Raw genomic sequence first — 22520 nt, 5'->3', positions numbered from 1 at the left:
GCATTTCTATTCAAATGCCCAAATCCTACCATACCAAGCTCAGCTGGAAACAGTGTTTTACAGACACGTTAAAGATAGTAGCTGTTATGTTTTACTGTTTTCTTGTTTTGATGTTATGTGACAATTTAAATTAAGTCGCTCTTTATCACTCCTGTTCAGGATGTTTTCATTTATTTCAGATGTTACAAAAAGGAGATGAAATTAATTTAAAGTGGAAAAGAACAAGATAATAAAGGTTCAAATGAGGTAGTTGATTTTGTCCTTATTAAGCATTTTTTTTTTATATAATTGTTTTGCCTGATAGAAGAAATTAAAATTGCCCTTCAGACCTTTTTTGATTTGATCCTATCATTGCTGACATTTTTGGGCCATGTACACTTTGCCTACATTTCAGTGCTTTTAATGTATTAAGTTTTCTTAACACCTGTTGTCTGTAGTATGACAGAAAATATTTTTACAAATTCTAATTTGTTTTTACAAAATAGGATTGATGTTAAAACACAGTTTTTTCCTTTTTGTTTCCCATAGAGTCCGTGGCCTCGTTGCACCTCCCATACTGTCCACACCGTGGTGCTGTTTCACCCCTTTTTTTTTTTTTTAAATTAACGTGACGTTCTCCTTCACAACCTCTGAGGACAAACAAAATGATAAAACACACGTCCCCATTCGTAGTTTACAATCCACTATATCTTCAAAGTGCATTAAGAGCGAAATAAAACATGTTTTACGTGCACTTGGTCTTTCATTCATACGCGAACGGATGACGTCATAGGCTGTTGGCGTAAAGTGGGAGGGTGTGTGTATGAGGAAGACGAGTAGGAGGAAGAGGAAAGTAAAGAGGTTACTCGTGTCTTCTGCGTTCTTTTCCTCCCCACACGTCAAGATCGTGACAGCGGGTGAATCTTGCGTGGAGGATGAGCCGTGACTTTATGTCGCTACCCAGGGCCCCCGAGTGAGACCGAAGTATCGGCCCAGACGACCGGTGAGCTCATCGACGTGTATGTCAAGGTGTAAATAAGCCTTTATGGATTAGTTGCAATTTTTGCATGAATAGCATTGACCTGCTGACGTTGCGGCGTTTTTACTGCAACACCTTGTTAGCCAGTTGTGTAACTGGCAGTTAAGAGGAGGCTGAGCCAATGTGCAGCGGCAGCGTGTGTGTGTGTGTGTTTATAATGGATTAAGATCCAGTGCAGCGATGATCCAACCTCACCTTAAAAAAATGGATTTACCTGCTTAAATTTGGGGTCATGTGACATTTCATCCATGCATGGATCTAGCATCCATCCATCCATCCATTTTGAATATAGCATAGGTCCCCCACACCAGGCCATGGACCAGTACTGGGTCATTCGGTACTGGACTGAACAAAAAATGTGTTATTGATTAGCAGAGAGTGTGAAAGAATTGTCATTTTGAATATTAGGGACATCCATCTGTGTGTCCCTTATGTCTACAAGCCAGTAAAATAACTTCTGTAAAAAACAGAACACGTCAAAAATAAGATAGACGAACCGAGAAGAGCAGAGGAGCTTCAACGATAGTGCTTTGCCATTCTCTTGTGGCATCTATATGCAGTAAAAAAAAAAAAAAAAAACCAACTCAAAGCATTTACACTCTCATTCTCATCTCCAGTATGTCTTTTCTTTCATGAACCTAACATAAAATATTTTGAAATGCACAGCTGATGTTTGAGTCTTGAACCTCAGGGTTGGACTTTTAAGTTCTAATCACTAGTGACTGTGTGTTCCAATCAGTTGGAGCAGTTAAGAAGCCATGGAGTTGCGAGTGGGAAACAAGTACCGCCTCGGGAGGAAGATAGGGAGCGGCTCCTTTGGAGACATTTACCTTGGTTTGTTTCCCAGTTCTTCTCATCCCCCTATTAAACATGCAATATTAGAGTTTCATTTTGATCATGTTGCTCCTCTTTAGGTTCCAACCTCACCACCGGAGAGGAAGTGGCCATCAAGCTGGAATGCGTAAAGACCAAACATCCGCAGCTTCACATTGAGAGTAAATTCTACAAGATGATGCAGGGAGGAGGTGAGGCTCACCGAGGCCAGTCAAGCTTTGACTGGCGGATGTAATATTGAAGTTCTAATCCTTAAATATTCCCTCCCCACAGTGGGTATCCCGTCCATCAAGTGGTGTGGAGCCGAGGGCGATTACAACGTGATGGTCATGGAGCTGCTGGGCCCCAGTTTGGAGGACCTGTTCAACTTCTGCTCCCGCAAGTTCAGCTTGAAAACCGTCCTGCTGCTGGCTGATCAAATGGTGAGCTTGAAAAATATGAAATATTAATTTTGGATGAATACAAATATGAGAGGGTGCCAAATTTATTTATGTATCATTATGTAGTTTTATAATATTATTGTTTAAGCATGTGCTATATAATATAATATAATATAATATAATATAGCCATGCTGCGGGTCAGAAATACACATCCACGTAAGTCACTGAACCGAAACCCTGCTATTTAGGGGTTAACGGACGTTTTGAATTGCTCTATCACCCCCTTGTGGTTAAAGTCTGAAGCATATGTTTAAACCAGTAATATCAATACATAATGAATATATACTAATAAATACCAAATATTGCAGGGTTTCGGTTCATTGCCTTACGTGGATGTGTATTTCTGCCCCGCAGCAATTTATTATATTATATTATATTATATTATGTTATATGATGTTATATTATATTATATTATATTATATTATATTATATTATATTATATTATATTATATTATTATATAGCACATGCTTAAACAATAATATTTAAAATAATAATAATAAATAAAATAAACTAGACTAAAATATAACATGACATTTAATATTATACTTTCATTTCAAATATATTTATCATATAAGTATTTATTAGTATATATTCATTATACGTATTGATATTGCTGGTTTAAACATGTGCTTCAAACCTTAACCACAAGAGGGCGACAGAGCAATTCAAAACCTCCACTAACCCTCAAATTGGAGGGTTTCGGTTCAGTGTCTTACGTGGATGTGTATTTTTTGCCTCGCAGCATGGCTATATATTATGTTATATTATATATGTAAAATATATTATATTATATTATATAGCACATGCTCAAACAATAACATTATAAAACTATACAATGATACATAAATAAACTAAACTAGACTAAATTATGATAACATAACATATTTAATATTATACTTTATTTCAAATATATTTATCATATAGTATTTATTAGTATATAGTCATTATATATTATAGGATTGGGGGGAAACTAACAGGCTCTAAAAACTAATTACAACTAAGTGAATTCAAAATACAAAACAAAATACAAACAAAGTGGAAAAATCGTATGCCACGTGCCTCCACCAGATCAGCAGGATCGAATACATCCACTTGAAGAACTTCATCCACAGAGACGTGAAGCCCGACAACTTCCTGATGGGGCTCGGCAAGAAGGGCAACCTTGTCTACATCATCGACTTTGGCCTGGCCAAGAAATACCGTGACGCCCGAACGCACCAGCACATTCCCTACCGAGAGAACAAAAACCTCACCGGCACCGCCCGCTACGCCTCCATCAACACCCACCTTGGCATTGGTAAGACAATATGAACTTCTCGAATACGGCAATATACACACTTAATTTTTCCTCCTTCCGCAGAGCAATCGAGGCGGGACGACCTGGAGTCGCTGGGCTATGTCCTCATGTACTTCAACTTGGGCTCGCTGCCTTGGCAGGGGCTCAAAGCCGCTACCAAGAGGCAAAAGTATGAACGCATCAGCGAGAAGAAAATGTCCACTCCTATCGAAGTGCTGTGCAAGGGCTACCCGTGTGAGTATAGCAGAAACCACTCTTGATACTCATAACACTGTGGCAGGCTAAATACTATCAATGCATTGGGAAAATTGAAATGAAAATACTTTGTTGTCTTCCAGCTGTGTTTTCCACCTACTTGAACCTTTGCCGCTCCCTGCGCTTCGACGACAAGCCGGACTATTCGTACCTGAGGCAGCTCTTCAGGAACCTTTTCCACAGACAGGGCTTCTCCTATGATTACGTCTTTGACTGGAGCATGCTCAAGTTTGTGAGTGGGACAGTGTGCTGATGAATATTAACGTTGAAAAGTAAACTGGAAGATCATTTATTAAGCGTTCTTTTTTTTTTTTTTTTAAGGGGGCCAGTAGGACGGCGGAAGATGGAGACAAAGAACGTAAAGAGGAAAAAGATGAAGAGGATCATGCGGGAGAAGGCCAAAAGGTCAGCGGAGGTCGAGCTTTGCCAGTCGGACCCAAACCTACGGCGGCCAACCGAGCCAAAAACGAACAAGACGTCATCCAATCTAAAGCGGTCACACGCGGCGTCCAGCAGTCGGGTTAGGACAGTGGCGAGCGTTATTAAGTTGTCCTTTTTTATCTCGGAATTAATCGCAAATATTTGCATACAGGTAATTGCTCTCCTCAGGTGGGCCGGGCGGAACGGGTGGAGCGAGAACGCAAAGTGGCCATGAGGCTGCATCGAGGCGCGCCCGCCAACGTGTCCGCCGGTGACCTCTCCACACGCCTCGACCAATCACGCATCACTGCGTCGCAGGTAGGACGAGTCATGGAAGTCAGATAAAAAAAAAATTCATTATCTTATTTTTTTTTTTTTCCCCCACTTCCATCTACAGGTCAGTGTGCCATTTGAACATTTGGCAAAGTGAGTTCTTCCCTGCTGGTCAGAAGCAGGTAAGAAAACAAATCATCAAAATCAAATTTACACTCATCTAATATGTTATTTATCTTTTCTCTATCATCATCCAGCAAGTGGTGGGAATCAACTTCCCCTCGCTTTGAGTTGGAGGAGCAGGAAAGAGTTACTGGCGTCCAAACGGGGAGGTCAGTGGCGTTCGCCTGCCAACTCTGGTGACCAGAAGGAGCGGAAGTAACGCTTGAATGATGGAGGAGAACAAAAAAACTTCAGACTGGCTTTTTACTGTTTATAGGGTGCAGTCTGAAATGGGGAAGTGACGTTAAAACCAATTATCACCTGTCAGACTCAGAGGCTCAACTGACAGTTGCACAAACTTTCAGGTTTCTGTGGTTTATTTAATAAACTACAATTGAATGCTAATGTTAAGGAGTTTAAATATGCTGCATATTGATGTCTTTCATCTGAAAATACAACAACCGGCGTGACCGTCAAAATATGTGTCATCGGTGTACTTTGGCCTTTCTTCCAAATAGTCGAAAATGTTATCATTGTGTTTCATCACACGGCTTTGCCTCTGAGTCCAAAATATATAACAGGAGAATGTGTTTTCTCTCTTATGAGGTACTAAAAATAAGAAGTGGGCCTCATTGAATGAATGTTATTCTGACTCCTTATTCCAATGTGTAAGTTAAACAATCTTGCTGATGTACTGTACATGTCTGTTGTTTTTTTTTAATGCAACTTGTACAATGTGTACAGTATGTTTTATTTCAGCGAAATGTAAATGACAATTGCCAAAATGTACAAGATAAAAATGGCTGTCCCTATAAAGTCAAACAAAAAAAATGAATTCATTATGAAGGCTGATGTCTAGATCTGGTGATGTCATGTGTGTTTCTTTATTGTGCTTCAAATTTGTTTCTCTGATATTTGTATATAATTGTAGAATCAATAAAAGAAATATGTACATGCTGACCTGTAGTCAATATTCCATGTTCTTCACTCGCTGACTCACAAATTTGAATATGATTTGAGTATTTAGGATTTAGATCATGGTTCAAGCCCCACACGAAGCAAACTTTAAGCTAAAGTTTGCATCATGACTCGGTTCTCCCGAACATAAGGCAAAAGCTTTATCTACCACACCACTGAATGTACTGTCAAACACTGGTAAATTAGCAATATCTATTATGCAAGTTGACATTTTAAAGTACACTTTCCTAAAAAAAGGCCGAGTTTCACTGGCAAAATGGCAGAGTGGTTTATAACTTTACCCGGTGTTCGGGAGACATGTACGCATTTACATACATACAGTAAATCGAGAGCTTGGAAAAAGTTGACATTACTCACTCGAAAGCCCAAATAGTAACAACCTGAAGAGCTAGCTGCTCGCTAAAGCAGAAGTGTACGGTAGCCGAGAAAGCTCAATTCAAGAAAGTGATTCGTTCACTCTCGTTCACTGAAAAGAGCCGTTCATTTGAACGAATCGTTCACTCACGAGCCAACACTAATTTCCACGGTCGATCCAAAGTCTTTCAGACAGACAGGGCGACGGGCAAACGACAAGTTTGCCGTCTCCCCTTACGGAGCAATCTACGGACTTTAACTGGTGCAAAAGTGAAGACGATCGCGTACGAGCGACTTTTCTCAAGTTGTTAAACATGAAGAAGAAAGAGTAGGTGAGGATAAACGTGGAGGTTTACCGGTCGGCGTTGGCGCAACAACATGGATGTCCTCGGGGGCGACGGTGGAGCTCTGAGCTGGAATTAAAGCCGTTTACGTGCTATTTCTGGTCGGCACAAAGGCATTGGATGATTTTGTTTTGGTAAGCATAACCTTTAAAAGCATGTATGCACCCGGATTGCGCATGTCACTAATAATCAAACATTTGATTTTGCATTGCAGGGTTTAAAGCCCCCCACGTTGTCATTGTCACGAGTAAATATAAGCAAAGGTGAGACTTTGTATTATTATTTGAAAGTATTCACATTTTAATAACCTGTTCGGGAATTATCTGTCGTCCCACACATTTATTTGTGTTATGTGGATAAACACAGCCCCCCCATTGTATCCCCCCCCCCCTTGTGCCCCCATTCCATCTGTTGCAAACTCCTGACCTTATGACACACATAGATTATTATTCCATCGTGATTTATTTGGCTTTTTTTGAATTGAAACCTGCAGCTTTTCCTCGCCCCTCAATCACCAATGTTGCTGATGCCTTCACTTCACCTCTTTTATGTGTACATCTGCTGATCCCTTGCAAACCAATACAAATGACCTCACGGTCCACAAACAAGAGAATCGCTCAATCCTCCATAGAGACGTGAGAGTAACATCTTTTTTAATAAAATGCCCAATTCAATTTGTTAGGATGTGATCGGTTGCCACGATAATCCCGATCGGCCAGATTCCATCTGATTAAATGTCATAGTCTTGTTTATTTGACTATATTAGCAGCAAGCTCTTTGTATAAAAAGCCACAGGGCAAAAAGGATTACATGATCTCTTTTTAGACTCATCATACAGAGTATAAACCTATAAAAAGCAACTTTGGACCATGCCCGTTAAATTAGTCGAGAAAATATGGCTTCCTTTTAAGACAATGATGTCATTACAACCAGTCAAGTCATATCATGCTTTATGGTGTCATGAATGAAAGGCTTAACAGTTTTGAAGAGTGCATTGGGGTTGTTTGTTCTTCTGACCAATAATTCAAGCAACCAAGAATTGAGGTATGTTGCTAGGTAAGGATTGAATGGTTCCTGAAAATGATTTCCGCTGTATATATTGAAACACGGGTTCCATTGTTTGTATGAGTCACGCATTCTTGTCCACATGACACTCATTGACCTTCGATGCTTCTGTTTGAGTTCCTCTTGTTCTTTTGACACGATAACTCGTTACACGATGATAAATTAGTAATATTTAAACCAGGTTGAAGATTAAGTGTGGAAAGGGTATTTCACATTTGATTGATAGTAGTTGATTTACAATTCAATTTGGCTCACACAAAGGTTCCTCTGTCCAAATCAAAAACCTGAGCGTTTTTTTTTTTTCAGATGCCGAGGTTCTGGAGGCGAGATGTGCCCTTATCAGAGAGGTTGGGGGTGGACTCTGTTTTGGCTGAAGCGGCAGGGACGCCGGCGACGCCACCGCCGGGAGGGCCCAACATCTCCTGGCTCCCCGAAGCCCCCTTGCTAAGCCAGGACCAGCCCACATTTCTCATGACCCCTATGGCCCAGGCCGTGTCCGGCATCTTCGTCTGGACTTCCCTCATCCTCACCTGCCACCAGGTAAGTAAGCGGCCGCATGTTCTTGTGCAAGATGGCAGAAGGTATGCATAAATAAATCGATAAATAGATACAATATTATAATTATTTAATATCATTCTGTTGAGGCCTACGTGTTTTGAAGTCTGTGAATTTAATCTCAAAGCTGTATTATTGCACAATTTTTTTTTTTTTCCCCCCCCAGATCTACATGCACCTGCGTTTCTATAGCTCACCCCGGGAGCAACGGCACATCGTACGGATCCTCTTCATCGTCCCCATCTACGGCATCGACTCTTGGCTCAGCCTCCTCTTCTTCACCAACGACCAGTACTACGTCTACTTTGACACCATCAGGGACTGCTACGAGGGTAAGAACAAATTTGATGCTCACTTCCTCAATACACACTTTAAAAAAAATCTTATTTGTCGTGGAATCCCATATGATTATTTTTTTGGGGGGCGGGAAACTTATTCTCATTCAATTGTTTTGCTAATGCTAATAAATACAGCAGTTAATGTCATATTTTATCTCCTTGTCCAATATTTGCGTCATTCTATTCAAAATAACAAGCAAAGTGAGCCCTGACCCAATGCTTTCCCAAAGTAAGGTCGACTGGCCTGTCGCATGGCAACAAGAATCCAAAATGGTTCTGCTACTGGACAAGTTGCCACAAGATAATGAGTTACCTCGCTCAACCCAAGTTGCTCGCAAACTTCTCATTGTATGCACGCCTACTGTATCACCGTGGCAACCCGGCTCGGGCTGACGAGGGCATCCGCGGGGAGATGTGAACGTGTGGTAAATAAGCCAGAGCCACACAAAAGCAAATCAGGCGAAGGGCTCATTCAAAAGCAAACCGATGGAGGGAGAAGCGGCGAACGCATGATGTAACACCGAATGCTGGCGGGGAGTGCAGCTCAGCCATGAAATGCGCCACACACACCCAGTACAGGTCACAATTTCACACTTTTGCACTGATTACACAATCATCAGCCATGATTATACAGTGCACAAAGAAGGAAGATCCTAAGGGGAAGGGGTGGGGGGGGGGCAAAACAGGATTAGCACGCTGGTGTTTATGAGCCGCTTTGCTTGTCGTCCTCCACATGCTGAGAAAGCACACAGGAGATTTCATCCACTTCCCACAGGAGACATTTGGTGACCATCAAACAAGCTCTTGAATGTGTGTTCCCCCCCCCTTCGTCTAGGAAATAGAAATAACAAATCTGTTTGTTTCCCCCCCCCCCACCTAAAGCGTTTGTGATATACAACTTCCTGAGTCTGTGTTATGAATACCTCGGAGGAGAGAGCGCCATCATGGCGGAGATCCGAGGGAAACTCATCGAGTACGTCTCGCCCTTTTTTTAAAAAATTTATTTACAAGCATTGATTTATTATTGTGATAATTGATTTACAATGTGTCCCGCCGCCATCAAGGTCCAGCTGCATGTTCGGCACGTGCTGCCTAAAGGGAAGGGCCTACTCCATCGGGTTCCTGCGCTTCTGCAAGCAGGCCACGCTGCAGTTCTGCGTGGTCAAGCCGCTCATGGCCACCATTACCGTCATCCTGCAGGCGTACGGTAAATACAAAGATGGAGACTTCAAGTAAGTCAACAAAAACTGCTGAGTTGGCGGTATTTCTTTCTTTTTTTCTCTCTCCATTGTCTAAATTCAAAATGGCCGTGACGTTTTTTGTGTGTTTTGTGTCTCCACAGCGCCGCCAGCGGTTACCTCTACGTCACCATCATCTGCAACGTCTCGGTCAGCTTGTCTCTGTACGCCCTCTTCCTCTTTTACTTCGCCACCCGCAACCTGCTCAGCCCGTACGGGCCCGTGCTCAAGTTCGTCATCGTCAAGTCGGTCATCTTCCTCTCCTTCTGGCAAGGTGCGTCACTTCTGAGCAAATCTTGGATTCATGAAACATTTGATAGAAGGTTCCTTTGATTTCTACTCAGGTGTGTTTCTGGCCATTATGGAAAGGTGCGGCGCCATCCCCCAGATTGACTCCGTGGAGGTGTCGGTCGGCAAGGGGACCGTCGCCGCCGGTTACCAGAACTTCATCATTTGCATCGAGATGTTTTTCGCCGCGCTGATCCTACGTTTCGCTTTCACCTACAAAGTCTACAAAGACAAAAGTATGAGCGCGCAAGGTGAGAAGATCACATCACTTGGTCAGAATTGATTTTAAAATCCACTTTTGTGTGATACTTTTATGACTTTCTGGCTTTTTCCTACTTTGTGCTCACATATTTGTAAGACAAAGAGTCTTGCTATTCTATCCTGTGCTTGCACAAACCTTCATCTTCCCTTTTCTTTGCTGCTTTTTGAAGGACCCCTCCCTACATACGGAGAGTTTGGTAGGTTCCACGCTGACCGTTTCGACTCTTCTTGCACCACTGTCACTTATTAAAATTCTCCACGATTCATTTTTTTTCATCTTGTAGTATAGCGTAGTAGTCCTTCCTTGATTGTAGCGAACCGATTGCTAGCTAAACCGTTTTTTCCAACTCACTGCCGTCTTAGGCAGCTGCGCCCCGATGAAGAGCATCTCCAGCAGCCTGAAGGAGACGATGAACCCGGGCGACATGGTCCAGGACGCCATCCATAACTTCTCGCCGGCTTACCAGCATTACACCCAGCAGTCCACGCTGGAGCAGGGCGTGCCGCCGCCGCCTGTGTCGCGCACGCTCAGCGGCGTTAGCAACCACGGGGACACCGAGAAAACCTTCCTGCTGAGCTCGGACGATGAATTCTAGACACGCGGAAATGTGCTTCATCCTCCCGGCAGCAGTCGGCCGCCTCTCGTATGTGAGAATGTTTGCTTGAGAGCATGAACGTAAGTATAAACACAGCACATTTTGTGTTGGACGCTATAAGCTAGTCTGCTGGATTAGTAAGTCGTTTTCAAGTTTTACTCAAAAGGTTTGCTGACTTTGATAGACTGTTGTTTTTTTTTTTGTTGTTTTTTTATAGCACAACTTCAATTTTATTCTGATAACGTTGTGATTTTTGTGAGATTTGATACATTTCATGACAACCTGAGAAGGACTTTAAACATGTTTTATTCAGTTTGCAATAAATTGACAAGGTACTACAAAATTGTGGACTAGCAGTTTGTGATGTTTCCTGGAAATTCATCTCTGGAAACTTTCAGCTGTATGAGTCTGTGAATAGGTGTGTGTAAAAATGAAACTGCCCAGTGTTTAAATGACTCATTGACTTTCCCTTGCCAGCTCCAATACCGCATGTGTACACTAGAGGGAGCCATACGACATAGCTCGAATGTGCATTCTTAAGTATCGATTCATCGAAACACCTGTCAAGACATTCCTCAAGGGTTTTATCATCAGGAAATGCAAACCAGCAGGCCTTCAATGAATCATGTGGCATTTTTTCTTCTCTGCTTACCTGTTGCTGTTACGAGAAGCCATGCTGACCTATTTTTAAATGCTGACTGGGTAAATAAGTTTGAGCGATTTTGACATGGACACTGAAGATACAAAAAGTAAGATACCAAACAAGATTGAATCTATTGGTTTTCTTTCACTTTTTTTGTAGGACAAGTCGCTTAAGCAACATAGCAATGAAGTCCACTCTTTGCTTTCCCCGTCCAGCTCTTCAAATACGTAAGATACACAAATTGTTGTCTGTTCATGAAAGAAAACATCCCAAATGATTCCAGAACTAATTTTGTCCAAATGGCCTATTTCCCATTCTGGCTTGAGATATAGTTTTATTGAACAATCCAGAATATATTTAAATATTTAGCTGGCTTTAACTAACCTCAATCTAACCAAAGGCTTATCTGATACGTTCAACACATCCTGCACGTAAAAACTTCTTCCTTTCCTACTGAGTCAGCAACCACAGAAGCACACCATTTTATGTACAATATGTACAACATTTATTATAATATATATAAAATAGATGATGTACTTGAATTTTCACAATAGAAAAAGTACAATAAATACAAAGACCATTTTTGTTTTGCAAGTATCACAAAACATCCAGCACAATTTGACAAGAGGTGAGACATTGGAAATATAGATAAATGCTTTTTTTCTTTAAACCACACATATTCATATAGCTAAATAGAAGCTTTGTGTCTCTGAATTATTTTTCAACACAAGTGTAATTGTGTCACGACGTTTTAAACTAACATGATGGTTTTTCAAGTGAATACGCTTCACACCTTCGTTTCCTTGTCTTTTCTTTACCACTTGCTTTTTCAGTCATTCATCTATCTCTCGACCTCTTTCCTCATCTTCTCTTCCTCTATCTTTCTCCTCAGCTTTTCCCCACACCAATAACGTAAAAAAAAAAATAAAAATCCCTCCAAGAATCCACTATGGCAAGCCAGTACAAATATGGCAACAAAAAAAAAAAACACGTGCACAAATCATCACAGCAATATGGCCGTCGGCTTTGAGCATATTTCTACGTAGCTAATAATTAAACATTTTTGTGAAGTAGGAATCGTTGTCACACAATACAATTAGACATGAAAATACGCCCGACCTCCCCCCCCCCCCCCCTCCCTCAACTATGGAAGTACTGAACCCATACATAACATCACAGCACTCAGTTAGCTTGTCTTGTCAAAATATCTACTTTTAAATACAAATAAAATATAGAATATATCTCTGATAAATGTCACTCAACATTTGCGTCTTGACGGCACGTACAAACATTACAAATAAGAAACACGTAAAGAGGAATGTGCGCCTTTTTCAGCTAAATGTCCAACGCGTGACGTTGGGGTGTTGAGCGGACTTGTCCCGGAATCGTTACTGCACAGTAGGAACTGTAGGACAGGTAAGCTGTGTGCTATTTGAGCCGAGACCAAAAAAAAAAAAAAAAAGTGTGATGGACGGTCAGCAGGTTTGGTTTGGTACCTCCCACAAGTACTGAAGGCACTGTGTTGGTGTACAAACCCTGAACATCAGTCATCCTCTAGCTTCCAGGAGTTCCGAATATCACCCCCGCAATAATTCGAATCTGCTTTGAAAACAGATCACGGCCTTCCACGACCCTGTTGTGCCATTGAAGGGTAGTGATAACCAAAAAAAAAAAAAAATATATATATATATATATACGGTAACAGAATAACCTGGAATGCAGAAGTTTGTAGAACCTGCGGGGGAAGCTCAACGTTTTTTTTTTTTTTTTTTTTTGCTTGCGTTCCCAAAAAGCAGAAGCGGAGGAAGCTTCGCTTTTTCGGACGCATCAAACAAAACAGTAAGCAAGGCTGGATTGCCAATGTACAGTATGGTGGAAAATTCTTGTTTCAAAGTTGGAATTTGGGGAATTTTTTCTTTCAAAGAACTTACATTGGAGAATATATTTCAATTAAATGACATTTTAGCTGCTGATTGACTTGAAGTGGCAAAAATCCACAAGTAATTGACACTACCTGTGTTTTACTGTAATTGCCTATATATGCTCCAAAATAGCAGCAAAGGACTACTTTTGTCTAAATTAAAATCCTCAATTCACTTCAGCAGCAAAATGGCAACAAAGACAGCAAATAAGTGAGTTTTTACATGAATAACGAGTAAATAAGGACGAGCGGGGATCTGATAAGACTTTTCCACAGTACTGTACAATCCGACCACGCAAAATATAAATGAACATTGGCCATTATTAAATGGCGAGCACTTCGACTGAGAAGTGGCTCGTCTGGTCCTGGATGACGTCATACATGTGTGTGTGTGTGTGGGCGTAGCACTGATGTTTAGTATTATCCTACCGATATAGTTCTCGTGTTCCAATATGTGTATACGTGTGTGCCACACCCCCCCCCCCAGTCAGTTTACAGAGCCTAGGAAGACTCGTGGCCCCTCTGAAGCGGAGCTTGCGCTGGACTCTTAACGATGGTGATGACGGAGGCAGTGTTAAGGCGCGGCGCGGTGGCCAGCAGGTTGCCCCCACCGGCCTCGAGGCCTCGAGCGAACCTCTGCAGCGCGGCCAGGCGAGCGCCCAGGCCTTCCAGCTCTTTCCTCATACCGGCGTTCTCGGCCCCCAGTCGGTCCACCTCCCTCTGGAGCTCCATTTTCTGCTGTTCAAGGGCTTCGCGCTGGGACACTCGCTTGACCCGGCAGCTGGCGGCGTAGCCCCGGTTCTTCAAGGTGCGTCGGCGCTGCTTCAGTTTCTGGATCTCCTCACGGGACATGCCGCGCAGGTGCAGGTTGAGCTCCCGCACCGACAGCGACATGAGCTCGCTGTCGGACAGGATGGGAACGTTCTCGCCGCATTCCTGCTTCACCTGAACGAATGATGGAAGAGGTTTCAATGAGCCATAACTGATAGGAAAAAGTGCTCTGGCGCCCTCATGTGGCACCTATAAGCAATTACAAAAATGTAAGCAGTAAAATTAGCAAACACATTTTTGTACGGTCACTATATTGCAAATTTTCAGAACATTACAAAATATTTTCCTTTTATTCATATCTATGCTTGTGCATATTACCTTCAGGGCTTTGCTGTTTCTCTCCGTCGTCATGATGCCACCACTCTCCTCAGTTTCCCCCCCGCCCCGTGAACCAGTCAGCACAGATTCAAACACTCTGAAGAGACAAAGAGGATTTGAATTTTGTTTTTTTTTAAAGGTAAGTGGTCACATGCGAGTCAGGACATCACGCCATTTTAGTTCATTTTTAGCCTGACATTTACGTCCGCTCACAAGACTGCCTGTCATGCAAGGCAGAGGAAAAGGAGAAGCCGCACATCTCTCCCTCTCCACACACGCGCTCTCGTCTAATTCCGCGGTTTAATATCAGAGGAAGTTTTTTTTTTTTTTTTCGTGTGTGTGTGTGTGTGAAAGTGACAGACATCTTTGTTTGTTGGCTGGTGTGGTAAGGGGAAGTTACCAAGGCTTTTTGGCCTTGCTCTTGCTCAAAGCAGGTGTCCTAAGCAACACTTCCTCCTGTCAACCGCCCACAGCTTTTGTTTGGTGCTTACTCCAGCAGAAAATGGCAATTTAACGGAGTACAAATACAACACTTTGCTGCTTTAACTGAAATAAAATAAGACAAATTAAGCACGGACGTTTGCTTAACATGACTCTTATGCTTACATTAGCAGAAGTGTTTGTTTAACCGTGCCGTGTCTTTGAGCAGCTCTATTTAGAAACGTTATCGTCATATCTAACATTAAGTCCATGGAGGCGGTCGGTGTGTGTGACTTCCTACATTCCTCTTAAGGTCACTTGTTTGCATGAGTTGGGTTGGGTGGCATGTTGTGTACGTCAGGTCACTGTCACGATGACTTTAACGAGAGGTTTTTATGCGTGGCTAGAAAAGGCCCGCAAGCTCATCGTGGCGGCATGGCAACAATACTTTCTTTGATCGTGTGAAAAAGTCGATTTTTGCCTCTCGTGTTTAGCTGAGAAGGAAGTGTGCTGCGTGTGAAAGAACTGTCAGCGCACACTTCCTGGTTGATATTGACCTTCTGTTTTTTAGCGTAACATAGCTATTTGATCCCCTTGATAGCGCTAAGTGAAAGTTTGGATCAGATAAATATGTTGTTGAATTGTTGTTATATAAGGACACACTTTCTGCTGACATACTTTGTTTACAATGGAGCAGAAAAACAACTTTTCATGAAGTATGTCAACCACATTTGTTCTAAAAAGGTGTGTCAGAAAAGTCCTGGGACTGCTCAAAATGCTCTGAGCATCTGTAAAACAGGATTACATTTAGAAGACATCTACCGTTATAATTCACGAAACAATTGTTTAAGGGCTCTTACACTTTCACTTTCTTTTTACTATAAATACCTCTGAGCTCATTTGGTGTTTCAGTGAAGTACATGTTAGGTGTTCTGTTCCATTTAAAACCACATTCCAGGAAGCAAAATCTAATTAGAGATAGAAATAAATCAATTACGATTAAGCCAATTTTCTTTCTTAGTGAACTAACTCAAAAGCACGTGTTGATTTACAACATGAGGAACAACTACTGTTTAAAATAATCAAAATGACAACACTCTGTAATTTTGACTACAGTTGGTGGAATTTCCCGAAAAGCGTGGGGCGTGAAGTGCCCGCAACCGCACTGGCGTCCCAATAGCCGGTGGAAGCTGTAAACCCGTCGTTCGTAAAGTCATGATGATTCAGCAATACACCAATCGCACCGCTAAAAGCTAAACCGGCTACGGCCAGTCAACAATCCAGGCAAAACTAGCCCGTTGCTATATTTGTCACAAGACTCCAGGATATCCGCGTAAATGCTCGGCTAAAAATACCTTAAGGTCTGCTGGATTTTGCGTGGAAGCTTACCGAACCCGAAAGCAACAAGTGAACGCAACGTCGCCACGCAACAGCAACAATCTTGTAAAAAGCCCAAAATGCCTATTATGCATCATGGCAAACGACTAAATAATAAACAACGTTTTGATTGTCACAAAATGGCAGATAAAACGGACAGATTAAGGTCAAATAAACGCTGTAGTAAACAGCCGAAGCGGCTGCATTCGACATCCATTTTAGCATGACTGTAAAAATGTGCCGCTATTACATATGTTTAAACGAGTAGTTACACCCATGATAAAAAAAACAAAACTAATTTGTTATTAAAACAGCGGGATACATTAACAACATTACTATGATTATTAACGTGGAATACACATCAGCTACACCGTTTTGAAAATGCTAGTAATTCGAGCTGTTAGCATCTTTAGCATCAACGGTGTCGGCTACGAGAGATTAAAGTAAACAGCTGCCCACTCACTTGTCCTTGGGTTATTAGGAAAATTCCAAATGGTTATAGTTCTTCCGATGTCGCGTCGTTGTTCCTATCGATTCGCAAATACCTCTTCGGTAGCTTCGTAGCTTCCGATCTGTGACAATTTCACCGCTGGCTCGAAGCGACAAAATGTCAGTCCGCCTTTTCCCGGAATGACTTCGCTGCTCTCTGAGGTGGGATTCTTTCATTCATAAAAAAAAAAAAAAAAACAAGCGACAATGACGTCAGGGGCAAAGAATGAAGGCGGAGTTACACCCGCCCCCGCCGCGTACTAGGAGAGGATGTAAACAAGGAATCCCTGCGTCCCTCAAAAACAACAGGCATAAAATACTGGCGATTTATGTCAACGTAAAAAGTCAAACATCCTTTCAACATCGGACACGTTTGTGAGTTTAAGTAAATGTTGAGTAACTTTGTTAAGTTAATATATTACAGCTTATCGTTTTAGTCAGGTCACGTGTTGTGGTGCTTTAAAGCAGGGTTGTGCAAACGTTTGTGATTTTTCAAACAGACAGATAGGCTAAGAGGTCAATCGTAGATATGGTTATGAAAGAAAAACAAGTTCAAATGGAATTCAATTGGATTATTTGCAAATATTTCGAACCAACCAATTTCAATAAAATTCCACAACTGCTAACTAACTACACACGTGGAGAAAACTGTCGGTATCCCTGTTTATGAAAAAATAAAATAACTAAATACAAAAATGTTTATGAAAATAATTACTCGGTGTATGTGTGTTGAGGGTTCATAAGCACGAACCTGTTGGACAATGGGGCGACCACCCCCCCTGCTGGTCAAAAAGCATACATATATATAATATATGTTTGTAGTAAGACGCCAGACGCTAGACGGCGCTGTGCAATTTATGCAAAGTATCAAATGACCTTTGTCACATGACGTCACCCGACACGGAAGTGCACACGCGCATGCGTTCCGCCAGTGACCTCAGATTTCCATAGATGCACGCTTCTTAGCATTAGCAGGTTTTCTTTTGAGCAACTTGGCAGTTGTTAAAATTACTGCAATTTAGCAATCGACATTGTTATATCGTCTGTCGAGCTGAGTTGTCCTGCCCGCTGCTTGACTGACGAGACATTCTCCCAGCGGGACTGAAGAGGAGCCATGGCCGGAATCGAAGAGCTTTCCCCGGCTGCGGGCCCGGTGGCTACCCGGCCCCCCGAGGACGAAATTGACGACGACGATGATGATGTTAGTTCTCATTTTAAATATAATTAATCTACTAAACATCAAGTTTCATTCATTTGTTTGAGTGTTCTTGCTAGAACCGTTGTAAACATGATCAGATAGCTCCCTGCTTGAGGAACATCAGATTAAGTTAACATTTCTAACATGTATTCAGTCATTACATACATCAAATTTCTACGTTATAAAAAATACCACGTAGCACCACCGAAAAACAAAAGTGGATATCTAATCTTTAATGGCACACTTATGTTCTTGCCAATTTCAAATGAACGACTGTGTATTAGACATTATTATTTATTTATATTATATTAGATACTTATTTACTGCTTGTAAATAAGATTTAGGTGAGCTAAAATGTGCTGATGTTTCTTTTTTCTTTTTTAGATTGATGAGACCTTGGTGGAGAGGTTGTGGGGCCTGACAGAGATGTTTCCAGACACAGTTCGTACAGTTGCTGAGTTCTCAGCACAGTGTTCGGTCTCACTGGCCAAAAGGTTTTTCAGGTACACTTGGTTCCGTGTGTTTCGTTAAGCCAAGCGACAACTGACCTATTTTTTTTGTATTGTTGTTCAATTTCCACCCTTCTAATGGTTTCCATTGTCTTTTCAAGTTTTTCACGCTCGGCCCTCTGGGTGGGAACGACTTCCTTCATGATCCTGGTATTGCCGGTAGTGTTTGAGACAGAGCGGCTACAGCTGGAACAGCAGCAGCTACAGCAGCAGAGACAGGTGATTTGCTTATAACAACATAATATCTAAACATGACAAGAAATGGGATGATTTTCATATTTCCTCTCAGATCCTATTGGGGCCCAACACCGGTATGTCTGGTGGGATGCCAGGCATGATGCCATCAGCCCCGGGAAAGATTTGAGGAACATGTGTGGCCCAATTAAAACCTGGAGTCTTCTTCCACAAACACGGTGGAATCTGGTGGCCGCAAGGGGAGACAGAGAGACTGTGAAGAAATGCAAAGAACTGCTGTAGGAGGTCTAAGCTTCACACCAGTCATGCAACTTTTAGGTCACTCCACCACTCTTGCCTCGTCTGTTCCAGACGTGTTTTAAGGCATCTGTCTCACTGTCTCCCCTTAATCACAGAGACTGATTTTCAGGATTACCGGTTTCCACCTTTTTTTTTTTTTCTTTTTTTAATCTATATAATTGTACGAATAAATATATCATCCTGGCCATTTGAGGGAAAGCAGGAAAAGGAGGTTTCACTGAATGAAAAGAAAAAATAACACAGGAAAAAGGTTACAGGTAGTGAGTCAGCTGTTTGTGTTCTAAAATGTTGAACATTTTCTGAAACATTTCTGCACCTGTACGATATGTTTAAGTTTAAACACTGATGTGTGTGACATTATTGACATTACATTCACTTGTCATAAAAATGCCATAATTACATTCAATATTTGTTTGTAGGAAATAAACATGTCTGAAGCATCTGTGAGCTAAATGAGGCTCTTCTGTGTTGCCTTTCTGTCCCAGTTCAACATTGCACTGTACTGTGAAAATTATTAAAAAGTCCTAATATAGGAAAAAAAGAATGTTTAGTCCTTTGAAACTACTAACAATTTACTTCAATGTGTTGTTAAATGGCTACAGGTATTTATTCACAATTACAAGCAACAAATTAAAAATGATTGGTCAAGAATGCAAATGGTTGCTAAAGGTTACTGAAAAAAAGATACCAAACTATTATAATCGAAATTGGTGCTGTCCAAAACTATACAGTCGTGTATTTAACAATATGAAAAATTACCACCTATTCCCTTATTGAAACTACTAATCGGCACCTGCACTTGAACTCACCATTTATTATGTCTGGTGGTGCAACTAGTTATTAGAATGCGAAAATCCCATTTCACTTGAATTTATCATCACTTCCCACCGCGAGGTGTGCTTATGTAAACTTTCGATATTCAGTAATTTCTAACAAATCCTACGATAATAGGATAAAAAAAAAAGGTCACAAATACTGCTTACATCAAAAATATTTTAGTATCTCCTCATTGGACTTAGTTCATTGTTAAACTTTGGAATACTGTGTAAAATCTTTTGCTAATTTCGTAATATTATCTCGGCTAAAGCTAATTGTGCTACAGTGGCTAAAGACATTTCTGACAATTTCCACTTGGTTGTGACAACAAAGTATTCACAATGAAAGTCTCCGAGGACCAAGTTGTTGAGGACGGTGTTTCATTTCAAGATGAGGAGGTAAAATGCAATTTTACAAGCGGTTCTGAAAATGGATGGATGTGTGAAGCCAAGCAGAACCGTTGTATATGAGTTCAAATGTAAAAAAAAAAAAAAAAAGTAATGTCATTCATTCATTTCTCATAACAATTTAAACCTTTGTCTTCCCTCAAGCAGGATTCCATTTTCCAAGACATTGACCTTCTACAACAACATGGGATAGTAAGTAATAATATATAAGTATAATTCTAATTTCCTCACCAAACCAAAGTTAAGATATGAAACAATGCCCTCAAACCTGTTCCCATTTGTCACCACAGAATATGGCAGATATCCAAAAACTCAAGACCGTGGGCATCTGCACCGTCAAGGGAATTCAAATGATGACACGCAAGGCTTTGTGCAACATTAAGGGATTGTCTGAAGCCAAAGTGGAAAAAATTAAGGAAGCTGCTGGGAAAATGCTGGTAAAAATCATTCAGATAATGTTTTTGCAAACTGTTGGCGTGATTTAGATCCAACGGTTATCGATTTTGAGATCATTCTTGTTCTCGTAGAATCATGGTTTTCAGACGGCCTTTGAGTACAGTGTCAAGAGGAAGATCGTTTTTCACATCACAACTGGGAGTCAGGAGTTTGAGTTAAGACATGACTTTGTATTATATTCAGTCATCATTTTACTTATGTTTATAAATAGGTCGCAAACTTGCTTTTTTTTTTATCTACTAGTAAGTTGTTGGGTGGAGGAATGGAGAGTATGGCTATCACAGAAGCCTTTGGAGGTAAGGTATTCTTTTTTTAGGCTCATTTTTATAATTTTGTCCATTTTTTTAATATCTACTTGATTAAAATCTTGCAGAGTTTCGTACAGGAAAAACACAGCTTTCCCACACACTTTGCGGTGCGTAAAACAACAACAACAAAACGCAAATGCTATAACAATAAGTAATACTGTGTTGTTTTTGTCCTAGTCACCGCTCAGCTACCAGGAGAAAATGGCTACTCGGGCGGGAAAGTCATCTTTATCGACACAGAGCACACTTTGTATCCTCGCTGGAATGAACAAAAATGTTCTTCTTTCTTTTTTTGTTTTTGTTTCTATTGCCCTTAATGTCTCTTGCAGTCGCCCAGATAGACTGAGAGACATTGCCGATAGGTTTAATTTGGACCACAATGAAGTCCTTGACAATGTTCTATATGCTCGGGCTTATACCAGTAAGAATATGCATCACAAATGCTTTACAATCGGCATAGGTGTTTCATCTCATCCCATTCGTTTTCGGTTGTTCCTTCAGGTGAGCATCAGATGAAGCTATTGGACTTTGTGGCAGCTAAATTTCATGAGGAAGGAGGAATCTTCAAGCTTTTGGTAATGAAAACTTGGATCAATAATTGATTGTTTTTATATTCTAATAACATGTGTCTTCATTAGATTATTGACTCCATCATGGCCCTGTTCAGAGTTGACTTCTCGGGCCGAGGTGAGTTGGCAGAGAGGCAGCAGAAACTGGCCCTGATGCTCTCCAGGCTGCAGAAGATCTCTGAAGGTTTGAACCAACACACTGTAGCTTCCAGAAAACTACACAATATAAAATAATGCATATTATGAAGCTATTTTTTTCATTAGAGTACAATGTTGCTGTGTTTGTGACCAACCAAATGACTGCTGATCCCGGCGCAGGGATGACGTAAGGGAAGACACATTCTCATTTCCCTGAAACTTTGTACGAGGCTTTGACAGAGCAGACTTGCCTATATTCCCCCCTATTTAGATTCCAAGCTGATCCGAAGAAGCCCATCGGCGGCCACATCCTGGCCCACGCTTCCACTACAAGGTTGAGCTTGAGGAAGGGACGTGCTGAGATGAGAATTGTCAAAATATTTGACAGGTATGCCATTGTTTTTGTAACTAAGTCACAGATTGGGATTCAGTTCTTATTCCACAGCATATGAATCATTTTTAATTTTCTTGAATTCTTTTTGCAGCCCAAATATGCCTGAGAAAGAGGCATATTTTGCCATCACAGCTGGAGGTATCACTGATGCTAAAGAGTAAAAGAGACAAATATTACATTATTAGCACAGTTAGCTGTTTCCATTTAGTCACATTATTGGTTTTTACTACTCTATTTATTCAATTTTCATGAATTCCAAGGAGTTTAATGGTTTTGCTTTACAAAATGATATATTTATTAGCACACTTAGCTATTCAACTCTAGTGCTATATTTATTAGTACACTTAGCTGTTTAAATGTATATTTAGGAATATTTAAAAAAATCTGTGGCTTGTTCAAGTGTATTTATTCCATTTGTATTGGTAGTTTGGCAACTTGTTAATGATTTGACAAAATAAATTAGAGATGATGTTCAATGTGATCTCATTCGACACTATGACTCGACCTACGCCG

General features: G+C 41.1%; 5 protein-coding genes across 9 annotated transcripts; 4 read left to right on the top strand and 1 right to left on the bottom strand.

Annotated features, from left to right (window-relative positions):
• The first annotated feature begins 787 nt into the window (after nt 1–787).
• csnk1e (casein kinase 1, epsilon) lies at nt 788–5655 on the top strand. The gene is made up of 11 exons (XM_085904692.1): nt 788–982; nt 1758–1852; nt 1933–2043; nt 2126–2274; nt 3363–3591; nt 3655–3825; nt 3930–4078; nt 4168–4366; nt 4439–4584; nt 4664–4721; nt 4797–5655. The coding sequence occupies exons 2-10, from the start codon at nt 1777–1779 to the stop codon at nt 4694–4696; spliced, it is 1263 nt and encodes a 420-aa protein (XP_085760818.1). The 5' UTR covers nt 788–982; nt 1758–1776; the 3' UTR covers nt 4697–4721; nt 4797–5655.
• A 537-nt stretch (nt 5656–6192) lies between these two features.
• On the top strand, nt 6193–11061 carry tmem184ba (transmembrane protein 184ba). 3 transcript variants are annotated; one of them, XM_085904689.1, is made up of 10 exons: nt 6193–6511; nt 6592–6640; nt 7749–7982; nt 8164–8329; nt 9218–9308; nt 9400–9567; nt 9678–9847; nt 9918–10112; nt 10293–10319; nt 10486–11061. In XM_085904689.1, exons 3-10 carry the CDS (start codon nt 7749–7751, stop codon nt 10716–10718), a joined length of 1284 nt encoding a protein of 427 aa, XP_085760815.1. In that variant the 5' UTR covers nt 6193–6511; nt 6592–6640; the 3' UTR covers nt 10719–11061. The 3 variants fall into 3 exon arrangements, with proteins under 3 accessions (XP_085760815.1, XP_085760817.1, XP_085760816.1); XM_085904691.1 differs by lacking the exon at nt 10293–10319; XM_085904690.1 differs by lacking the exons at nt 6193–6511; nt 6592–6640 and adding an exon at nt 7297–7433.
• A 721-nt stretch (nt 11062–11782) lies between these two features.
• Nucleotides 11783–16862, bottom strand: maff (MAF bZIP transcription factor F). Of its 2 annotated transcripts, XM_085904693.1 has the most exons (3): nt 16692–16862; nt 14432–14528; nt 11784–14227 (listed from the first exon to the last, which is right to left on the bottom strand). In XM_085904693.1, exons 2-3 carry the CDS (start codon nt 14462–14464, stop codon nt 13784–13786), a joined length of 477 nt encoding a protein of 158 aa, XP_085760819.1. In that variant the 5' UTR covers nt 14465–14528; nt 16692–16862; the 3' UTR covers nt 11784–13783. The 2 variants fall into 2 exon arrangements, with proteins under 2 accessions (XP_085760820.1, XP_085760819.1); XM_085904694.1 differs by lacking the exon at nt 16692–16862 and having other exon boundaries at nt 11783–14227; nt 14432–16674.
• A 699-nt stretch (nt 16863–17561) lies between these two features.
• Nucleotides 17562–19065, top strand: tomm22 (translocase of outer mitochondrial membrane 22 homolog (yeast)). The gene is made up of 4 exons (XM_085903823.1): nt 17562–17918; nt 18300–18418; nt 18526–18643; nt 18714–19065. Exons 1-4 carry the CDS (start codon nt 17832–17834, stop codon nt 18786–18788), a joined length of 399 nt encoding a protein of 132 aa, XP_085759949.1. The 5' UTR covers nt 17562–17831; the 3' UTR covers nt 18789–19065.
• Nucleotides 19066–19789: 724 nt separating this feature from the next.
• Nucleotides 19790–22483, top strand: dmc1 (DNA meiotic recombinase 1). 2 transcript variants are annotated; one of them, XM_085903687.1, is made up of 13 exons: nt 19790–20133; nt 20290–20334; nt 20433–20579; nt 20670–20752; nt 20842–20894; nt 20972–21013; nt 21084–21156; nt 21236–21327; nt 21408–21481; nt 21545–21659; nt 21740–21800; nt 21885–22001; nt 22099–22483. In XM_085903687.1, exons 1-13 carry the CDS (start codon nt 20077–20079, stop codon nt 22166–22168), a joined length of 1029 nt encoding a protein of 342 aa, XP_085759813.1. In that variant the 5' UTR covers nt 19790–20076; the 3' UTR covers nt 22169–22483. The 2 variants fall into 2 exon arrangements, with proteins under 2 accessions (XP_085759813.1, XP_085759812.1); XM_085903686.1 differs by having other exon boundaries at nt 20287–20334.
• The last annotated feature ends 37 nt before the right edge of the window (nt 22484–22520 follow it).

The sequence above is a fragment of the Syngnathus leptorhynchus genome, chromosome 22, assembly GCF_054491065.1.
Source record: "Syngnathus leptorhynchus isolate UIUO chromosome 22, UIUO_Slep, whole genome shotgun sequence".
Taxonomy (NCBI): domain Eukaryota; kingdom Metazoa; phylum Chordata; class Actinopteri; order Syngnathiformes; family Syngnathidae; genus Syngnathus; species Syngnathus leptorhynchus.
Note: the sequence above shows the minus strand (reverse complement) of the source record. Positions and strands in the feature narration are given on the sequence as shown.